Genomic DNA, 10,403 nt, shown 5'->3' on the forward strand with positions numbered 1-10,403 from the left:
GTACATATAATGATCAAAACAAAAATAAAAGATAGAAAAAAGATAGAGAGACATTTACATATAAGTGGATGTAACAATGTGAGTCAAAAGTTAAAGGAAAATATAGTTCATTAGTTTCCATAAGATAGAATTACTCATTATACGGTGGTGGCTTTTCATAGAATATACTAGGAAAGGAAGATAGAATTTAATGCTGTGAGCATTACGTCCATGTGCAGCAATCTGTGGGATGGTTCATTCTGCTCCCTGTTCACTGTCAGTGCCTTTACTACAATGAGCTCACTTTTTCCACGACCATTAAAATATGTGACGCTTTCCAAAAACTGTTCTCCTACCAAATAAGCAAAGCAAGGAAACGTTTGGCAATTTAGAATTTAAAGTGATATAAGAAATATACATTTATATAACAATTACGTTCAAAGGATTGATTTCAATAGCTTACCCCCTAAGCAGAAAATTGCAAAGAAAATACAGAATATTAATTGATTAATGAATTCATATTATTATCCATTGACATTAATTTAGTTGACCAACAAAACAAAGTAAATCTGGATAAGTCAACAGTTTAATTGAGCCTTTATCATAAAAATCTTTCCTTTAATTATATTATTACATATCACATGTCCATATTTTTAAATTTTAAAAGATTGACAGGCTAGGCCTACAGAGAATCATTTACCTTGGGTTTGAGAGCTAGTTATCCAACTGGAGCTCTCGGTCAACTCTACAAAGGCACGTTTCCAACACAATGATATATTCTTTACGAGTGAAACCAGTCAAAATAAAAAAGGAAGCACAACTGGATCTTATTTCAACATTCTCTTTTTTCCTGTAAAGTACACTAATCAACCTCTGAACAGCTATCATGTTCCCCTTTTCTTTTTATCTTGAAGTGAGGTGAGTTTGTCAAGATGTATGTTGGTTTTTATCCGTCCAGCATCAAAGGGTAACGCTGTCGACAATATTTATTCCATGTTGCCTCTGTGAAACCGGAGGTCTTATTTCCTATCTTAGTTTAAAATTAATTCAGGCATTCGGAAACCATGTGTTTAACTTGGGTCAAATTGGTACTTAGTATGGTTTATAGTATGGTTTCAATCAAGTAAAAAGTACGTAATAAATGCTTTTTCCACTGGTCGATAAAAGAGCTTGTGACACTATAGTTGCTCCCATGTTGCACTTTCCACCACTGTGTTATGTGGAATGTGAGGTACTGCAAGCAACTTTGGATCCGGAACAGATTACATACACTTTAGGATAGAAATTGAATAACCTGGCAACACAGTCATGTGTCATTGCCCAACAGCCCTATTAACCCCCTGTTGATATATAATGGTCATTTAGTTTTTACTGGGCAATGAAAGTCTCATACTTTACGCTGACACCACACTAGACCTTATTTGAAGCACGGATTTCAGACAAATTTCCAAGTGCACTCATAAACTTTCCGTAAAATCACAGCGGCTTGCTGTGTGCTGTTTTTACAGCGCTCATTATGAGAGACTTAGCCTGAACCGTCTCAACCATGTCAGCAAAAACAAAATCATAAAAATCAAAATCAAAACTTGAGAATTTGTAGCTACTGGTCCAAAGACACAGCCACAAATGATTTAAAGTTACAATCAGGCTTTATCTCTGAGACTAAAAACCATTAGTGGTTATTATTACTATTATGACTTAAAATATACATCAAATGTTGGGTTTTTTTTATTTTAAGAAGCAACAATTATTTGTTTTACCGTTGTCTGCATTAAAAGGTCACAAGGCCTGGGTCAGACCTAGAGTCCATTCTAAGATAAAACACTAACTCCCTCTGAGTTAGCTATTCAATGCGGCCCAATAAAAAGCTTCTGAAAATGTATAAACCATAGCAGGTATATCCGTCCCTCAGATATCTCCTGGACTGTAACAAGAGTCTCTCGTAGGAGTTATTTCATTACATTACATTACATGTCATTTCCTTACTGACCTGTAAAAAGCGGTGGGAAACATAGTAGAAGCAAAAAGGTATCGGAGGTATAGTAACTGCTGACTGACAGGAATCCCAAATATGGAGCCAAACTAAGGGTCTGACAGGCAGATACATCATCAAGCACATAAAGAATATGCTGCCTATGTGGAACATTTGTGTAGCATAGTGGGAGGAAATACAAAAAGTGCAAAGAATATAACACTACATATGTCTATGTGAAAAAAAATATTAACCACACTATCATACTTTATTAGACAGCTAGATGGGAAGTTGTAACTACATTTACTGACCATAAGGCCCTCTATACAGCAGTTGCTGTAAGGCAATGAATAATGGAAAAAACAGTCAGAAGCACCTCTAATTGGTACTGGACTGGTGAAGGCCTCTTCGTCCAATGTGTGTCACACATTGTTTTTTCAATCTCTCTCTACCCAAAACTAGCAAAGAATGCTTGATGACATTTTCCACATTAAAGACATTTGAGGACATGAAGGCCTCTTTTTCCTGTAAAGTTGTTCCTTCAAAAGATAGTGTGTTAAATTCATCTGTATTCTTATGTTCACAGTTAGTACTGTTTTGATCCCATTGCGTAGCAGACTGAGATACATTCAAAGTTAGTTCTGAACTTGCAATCGAGGCCATTCAATGCCAATTGCTGCTTTAGTAGTCCCCTGATATCCGACCTATAAAAACGACTTAATCAGGCAAGACTCGGGCATTACACTTCAGAAAAGTGACATCATGCAAAAAGAAATGGCGGCAGATTATTATCATCTCAAAAAGCCGAGTCCTGGTTTATTTCATGATTATTTAATTTGGAGGTGACACGTGACAACATTTATTATCTGAAATCACTGATCTTTTGAAAAAGCTGTAGCAGACAATTGAGAAACAGAGAGGTTTCTGGTTTAATTTGTATATAATTCTCCAGAAATTCTTTAGAACCGGGGTCTACAATGTTCCTCAGATTCCCAGATTTCTCAATGTTCCTAAACTGATAGAGAGCGATGGAGTAGGGACCCTGTTGTATATTTTATATTAGACTGGGCCGTGTGCCATGTATAAACATATCCTGCAGTTGTGCATTCAATACTAAGCTATTTCATAAATAATAATAAAACACATCTGCAGGTCACAGAGAGCAGGGGAGGGGGGGGGGTGCCACTGCCATGTCTAAACATACCTTGTCAACTTTTACCACTGCCTATATCAACATTTTCTGTAAATTATATGATAATCGTGAATTCAAGCTACGCAAATGGACGTTTTTGTTTAAGAGGTTATATCTGTGACTGAAAGATAACGTATTCTGCTTCTGTTTATCCATTTGATACAATATACAAAAATGACTTTTCAAATTGTGGAAAAAAAAAATGGACTAATCAACCAAATTAGCCTGCAGTAACTCCGCCCAGGTTGAAGACCTCTGCTTTAGTGAATCGAGTTACATGAGGACAGCATGGTCTGTGAGTCTGTGAATGTTTGCGGTTTGTGGTCTGACACTGAATTCATGCAGCGCCTCTGGACTCCCCTGAAGATCACCTACATAGTCTGGCTGCTCCCTTCCCTCCAGCTGTGGGAGTCTGGTTAATACCCAGTGTTAACTCTCTGTGAGAGCGACATGTAAACTACAGTATATTGTACTGTTGGTACTTTTGAGCTTCCAGCTCCTGATAATACACCAAAGAACCACAAATAGACTCAGTAGACTCCCCTACTGCTCATTGTTGACAATGTATCACACTAAATGTTTTGTGCTCTTACTGTTGCATAATTTAAAGAACCTGCCCATGTGGCACATTAACACTTAAGTAAAACAGACTAATTATGAATGCCACATTTATATTGCCCACAATGCAAAGCACTGAATGTTTTTCATCTTCCATATTCACTGAGTGAAGAGGTTTTCCGTGGCTGCTTTAATAGCAAAAAACACTTTCTATAAACATACACGAGGTCCAATCTTCTAAGATTGTGTGTGTCCAATGAAAACAGATAGAGACCCAGATATGGAATAAATTATTATATGGGTCATACATCTAAAACCAAGGGTCGTCAAACAGCAGCAGCTCCTTTTTCATTTCATATAGTTGAGAGGGGAGCTTTCTTTTCTGACCTTTCTTTTTAGAATGCTTAGGCTCCTTCTTCTGTAACTCGGCATTCAGAGGAGATTCAGGCAGTGGAGGAGAACTGAAAACATAAAAGGGAGAGGGTCGGGTGAACTGGGTGAAAAGAGCTACTGGAAATGAAGGAATGATACATTTACAACATTGTGGATTATTAGTGTTTCTAATTCTCAGTGCAATATTGTCAACTGTCGAAAAAATAGATGGCAAGAGTAGCTTATTGGTTGTTCTCATCTCGTACTAGTGCCCCTAAATAAGTTTTTCATGAACTAGCACCAAATAACTCAAAATGAATTACAATAGAAGCAGCTGAAATATATACTATGGTATTTAGCAGGTTGTTCTTTATAATGAAAACATTGTTTCCAGCCTCTGTGCACAGTATTCTAAAGCATGCAAGAAGCAAGTGTCCTTGAAACACTGACTTTCTACAGCTGATTTGTTACTTTGAGCAAGCAAAAAAGACAATTTATCTTCAATGGAGTAAACATTTTAATATGCAGCCTCATTTACCTGGGGAATACCAAAAAGCCTTCACCACAAGCCGGGGTCCTCCTTAGGTCACAGAGGCGCAACTCCAACAGAACCACACGTGGTGTAAACAGAGAGCTCACGAAAAACAGCATCTGTGTGACAGGGAATTTGAGAATGAATTAATATTGAAACACTTGTATCATTCCATTATCATTTTAATTGTTACAATAAAACTATGCCTGTATGAGTAGGAAATATAGACAATGATCTCTGCACAAAGCGAAAGCGTATCACTTTCCTTCACGAGGCAAATCACGGATGAACCTTGCAAAAAGGACGTTTCACATAATCCAAGAGTGTATGGTGAAACAGTTTCTGACTCTAATAATGAACTGACCTTAATGCTTTATTCTATAGAGACAAACCATTACCCTAACCCATTCGTAAATTCAGTAGAACTTGACAACTTGGTTTACTCATATCATTATGAACTATCAACATTCACCAGAAATAGCAGAAGCAACCGGGCCGGCACACAAGTCGTCTGATTCAAAGGGTCCATGCAACATGAAACCAATCTGATTATGCTTAATTACAATCCTCTTGCAGTCCATGGAAGTCCAGTTTAAAGTACTATTCACCAGTGGGTTTTAATGCGGTTTATCCAAATTGTATTGGCTTTACTCACAGAGTTATCCCAGCCTGGAGCGATTGACCAGGAGCCAGCCATTGTGACGCTCAAATTGGGGTAGTCTAGAGGAACAAACATCAGTCATGAGTCTGTAACTGCCCTTTACATTCGGAAATCCATCAGTGAAGTCTAGAAAGAAATACAATCATATAATTTCTATTAAAGAGGGTGCATTGCTTGGGCATAGATGTTTCTACAGGAGAGGTCACACCACCACCAGCCTACCTTTGAAGTATAGCGCTGTTAGAAGTTCTGAAGTAGCCAAATCAACCACATACAGGCCATCAGTGCTTCCAATACAAAGCCAGCTGTTCTCCCTGAATGAGCCCACACAGAAAAGTTTGAGACAACACTGTTACCGGGTTCCCAGTAAAAGCATTTACTTTAGATCATGTGGGAAAAGACAATGAAACCACATACTCAAAATATACTGATGTGATGGAGTTGCAGGACATGCACACCGTAGGACTCAAGGTTTTTATTCAAGTTTCCTTTCACTTCATGTAGTCTAAACTAAGTATACCCCGGCAAGATGGAAACTACTGACACACCAAGAAGAAAAGAGTGGAAACTTAGCTTGAAGGATTGTTTTCATCTACATCCTGAGCTACATGCTGAGGCTATAATAATGTCTGCAACATGTTGCATTTAAGCGCACCATTATTTTCACGCTGAGCCTGTGCTTCTGTACAGGATGGAGACAGAAAATGCCGTCGTATAATGATGTTTATGTTTATGTGATAATTGCACCATTTAAATAAAGCATTTGTCATGTCGCGTTCACTGCTGTTTGGTCAGATCCCACCGCTGGGAGGCGCCAAAGACTGAATTCTGCATATTATTCACTGTGGCTTTAACAAAGTAACATCAGCACTAGTGCCGTTAGCATTTTGGATTCATGTGCTGTCAATGTTTGAATAATAAGGACTCACACAAACGTAGACTGAAAATGTCCTGTTACTTGACAGCGTTTGTAAATGTTTAGTTCTATTAGGCAAATAAATAATTGTTTTAAAAACAATTTTGACTCATTTGAAACATCAGAAATGTGTTAGTACTGTTACGCACAGATACTGTTATACTATATTTCAACAGTAAAAACCGTTTATAACAACCGAACTATGCTGTTGTGTTATGTATTATATGCCATGCAATAGAAGCCAAACAGGGATTCAGACAGAGTTCATGCAGTAGCCGAACTAGAAAAGTAAAGATTATGTGGATACTGCTCTGAGATTATATGCTTTCCTTATGGCAATAAGGAACCAACGTCCATTTCATTTCAGTGGTCCATAAAATAAATAGAGAGTTGTGTCAGTGCTTTTTAAAGTGCCTGCTTCCTGTCATAACATCAAATGTTTGAACAGCTTGAAACACATTATGCTACAAGCCTGCAAATTTTCCTTTGACGTTTTCTGTCACTGTACGGACACACGTGCAGCAAAGTAGCCCATTAAGATGTGCCATTCAGTTCAGCAATTTTTTCCAGGCCTTTTCTGACAAAATGGCATCTATGAAGTGTTACTGGCAGAAATATACGTTTTACTTTGTTTACATTGCTTATTGTAATATTTTCCTGGATCACTTTAACCTTGTGCAAATAAGAACAATTGAAGGCCTTGAGAATGGCGCCTTGTTGCTTCAACATTAACATTCCTTGTCACAAATTAAGGAAATCAGTTCTTCCTTGTGGTCAAATAATCGAGCACTGGAGAATGAAAGGAGTCGCTATGCTGACACTATGAAATCCACCTTGGACAACGGGATTACCCCTCTTTCTATGTATCTAACAATCCTGTAAACAAAGGTTACGATATTGTTACCGTGGGTCATTATGCACAGGCGGAGACCTCTACTGGACTCTATGGATAACGTTCTCCTTCAAACACAATTGCGGTTTCTGCCGCTAAACATTCTCTCAAGTGGAGCAGGCCATTTGGGCATGCCAGTCCAGATATGTGTGGACCCCACAATGTGCATCTATTAGGAATATTCTGGTAACCATGGCCCGGTGATTATGGGCCCACTACAAACTGTTCACACTCTTTCTCCGCGATGTGGGAATCATGCCCTTACTTTGTATGCCCTCTACTGGTGTCAGTGAGTGAGTTACACAAAGCCATTCTGAGGACAGGTTTCGAGGTCTTCACTTTATCTGGAGCTGATTGTTCTGCCACCCCTGCAAGAAAATATCACAATTGAGCTGTGTAAGTGCATTATTTTAGTTGATTTGATCTTGATCACAGAGTACAAAAGATGCATAGGACTTTTCCAAAATGATTTGTTTAAAGTTCCACAAAGTACTAAATATAATCTGTCGTTGATTTTTTGATAGGTCAGTAAGATCACCTGTTTGATCGCTCAAAGTCCCTTGTTGCATTTGATGTCTTTTTTCCATCATTTCAAGGTCCATTTTTGTCACCAGGTGACACTTGTGGTCATCCGGGAGGGAGAAGCACCACAGCTAAACCAAACAAATAGAGGTTTTGTACAGCTTGATGGATGGATTTAATTCTTTGATTGTGATTATGAGCTCTTATGGGCAGTGTGCATCAGTCACTGACCTGACCATCAGTTGAACCAGTGATAATGTGCTGGTTCTCCTCTAAGAAGAGCACACAGAGCAGTGGAGAGGCTAAAGAAATTGGATTTAGGTATGTTTTAATCATTTTGCATGCCCAGACTGCTTTACAGCTGCCACTTTAAAAAACATGTCGTTTAAAATATCAATCTAGTTCGCAAGGTTTAAAGTGCCTGAAACTTATTTACTTATTTTCAATACATTCCACTGGTAATAGTCATGATCAGAATAATATCATACCTGAAAGCACAAAAGACTGGTAGCAAACAGTTTCCGTTTTTAAATCCCAAACCTGAAAAGAAAAACGGAAAAGTACTTTCTTGTTAATAAAACTCAATTGTAGCGTGTTAAATATTTGGTATTTCTTTTCTTTCAGTACTTTAAAAGTGCGGTCCTCTGATGTGGTGACAAGAATGTCTCTATTCCAGGGACAGAACTCTGCCGATGTCAACGGGGCGGAGTGGCGAGTCAAAGTGGATAGCATTTCATGTCTCTGATGTGGAAAACAACAATAAGACAGGGATGAGATAGAGGGAGGACGGCTAGCAAACCATCTCACAGAAACTACACCACACATCTTATAATAGAGACATATAGGGCGGCCCCCTGGTAGACAACTAGTCATCCATTTATATCTTTGTATGCTTTTTTATCATGCTAAATTACTTATTTCCAAGAAACCTATGAGCAAATCTCTTTTACATTGATTTTCATACATGGTCAACATATAGTGCCAACCCATGAAGACACAGAGGGGAAACTGAAAATAATGGGCATGATCTTGTACCTTTGAACCGAGAATATGTACAGTTGCTCCTGAGCATGCTGCCACTCGCTCATCAGAGAAACAGAATGAAAGATGGACCACTTCACCCAGTAAAGTCCCGACAACTGTTCCAGCTGCAACTCTGCCTGCAAGCAAATCAATCAGCCGGATTATAATCAAAGCAAAGGAAGTTCTTGGCCATAATAGATTTGAGCGACCTCCATAATGCTCCATAACTAAGTAGGTTGTAGCAGAAATCCAACATGTATAATTTCAATATTTAGTTGAGTATATTTATGGACTAAAGCATTTGGACCGCTAGATGGTAGCATTATACCCACTACTAGTCTATGAGGCAACACCAGTCAGGGGATGTTAGTCAGGTGTGAACAGGAAGAAGACGACAGATGGAGGGAATTCAGGTTTTATTTTACCCAACATTGGCATGGAAAACGTAATCATTCATTCTGTTGAATGACGGTGATCTGCATTCTTTCACATTGACGATGATCTCATCCCAATAATCTATTTCTGTCTATATAACATTTTTGGAAAATAGCTCTACTGGATATGTGTAACCAGGAATTATTCAATGAAGGTTATAATGAAAGTATTGAGTTCAAAACCAAATAAACAGCACAGTATATTAAACTAATATTGAAGACAGCTGACCACACTCTGATCAGGGGGAGCAACCTTGCAGGGCAATGCATTTGCACACACATAGAGAAATATTTTCTCACCCGCCTGTGTTCTCTTCTGGCACAATGCAATATCCCAGACAATGACGTAGTCAGCAGAGGCAGAGCAGAGAAGAACTGGACTGGTTAGATTTCCAAAGGTCATTGCACTGACCTCGCCATGGTGGCCGGTTAGCAACAGGGGCTGTGGACAAGCATTTCAATTAGCATTAGTAAAATAGACAATACATTTTAACAAATTATTTGGCTCTTAAATGTGGCTCTTGGATGATGGATTAAATTTGATTGTTTCCAATATTTAAAACAACAACGCAAAATGACATGACTAGATGTTCTAGTTTAGATTCTGGAATCGTGTTTACATAACAACCATTATCAGGAGTCGATTTGGAAATTGAAAAAGTACCCAAACAATGTTAACAAACCTTCTGCACTGTGTCCACGTTACTGTAGATGAGCATGTCCTTGCCGTGCCGTGTTGGTATGCAACAATGAGAGGGACAACACGCAAGTTGTCGGTGTGACAGAAGTCTATCACAAGTTAAACCGAGCTTTTCCATCACCATTTTCGCTCCTGTCTTTGCCTCCACAAGAAAGTTTGTTGACATAAACAGTAATTACTTTCCTTAACCTTAACCATATGCAGTAACGATACTTCATGGACTATAGTTGTATGAATAGTTACATTAAAGTTAAATTATGTCAACCTAAATTAACGTTGGGAGAAGCGGTTTCTTCGACACTTGTTCAGGTGGAGAAACGTTGCCTGTTGCTAGGACACCGACACTCACTTCCGTAACGAAAGATCCTTAAAAAAAAGAGACGTTTCACACAAGAAAAAAAAATAACTTGCTAGGGTAAATTCACAGCGCCTCTTGTTCATTTCATACGATTGAGATCGTTAACGCTTCCATTATGTGAGAATATCTGAACGAGTTTTCTGGGAGTAAGAGGAACATTTTTTTTGTTTTATTTCGTCCGTAATGTAGTGGACCATATCAGTACTTTGAGTCAGAGTGGGACCTCGGTCTTATTGTATTCACTATCTTGTGCCCGAGGGTTTAACCACACGATGGCGATCCCAGCACACAC

General features: G+C 38.5%; 1 protein-coding gene across 1 annotated transcript in view; it reads right to left on the bottom strand.

The window, feature by feature from the left end:
* Nucleotides 1–10,074, bottom strand: part of wdr27 (WD repeat domain 27) — a 32,314-nt gene extending 22,240 nt beyond the window's left edge. Inside the window, exons 1-12 of the mRNA XM_037466570.2 lie at nt 9,737–10,074; nt 9,354–9,495; nt 8,632–8,756; nt 8,224–8,337; nt 8,085–8,136; nt 7,828–7,898; nt 7,613–7,727; nt 7,340–7,442; nt 5,489–5,580; nt 5,261–5,325; nt 4,612–4,724; nt 4,089–4,162 (exon numbers count right to left, since the gene is read on the bottom strand). Of these exons, the coding sequence (XP_037322467.2) occupies nt 4,089–4,162; nt 4,612–4,724; nt 5,261–5,325; nt 5,489–5,580; nt 7,340–7,442; nt 7,613–7,727; nt 7,828–7,898; nt 8,085–8,136; nt 8,224–8,337; nt 8,632–8,756; nt 9,354–9,495; nt 9,737–9,919 (1,249 nt within the window). The 5' untranslated portion in view covers nt 9,920–10,074. The remainder of the gene's footprint in view (nt 1–4,088; nt 4,163–4,611; nt 4,725–5,260; nt 5,326–5,488; nt 5,581–7,339; nt 7,443–7,612; nt 7,728–7,827; nt 7,899–8,084; nt 8,137–8,223; nt 8,338–8,631; nt 8,757–9,353; nt 9,496–9,736) is intronic.
* Nucleotides 10,075–10,403: the final 329 nt, after the last annotated feature.

The sequence above is a fragment of the Pungitius pungitius genome, chromosome 13, assembly GCF_949316345.1.
Source record: "Pungitius pungitius chromosome 13, fPunPun2.1, whole genome shotgun sequence".
NCBI classification, from domain to species: Eukaryota; Metazoa; Chordata; class Actinopteri; order Perciformes; family Gasterosteidae; genus Pungitius; species Pungitius pungitius.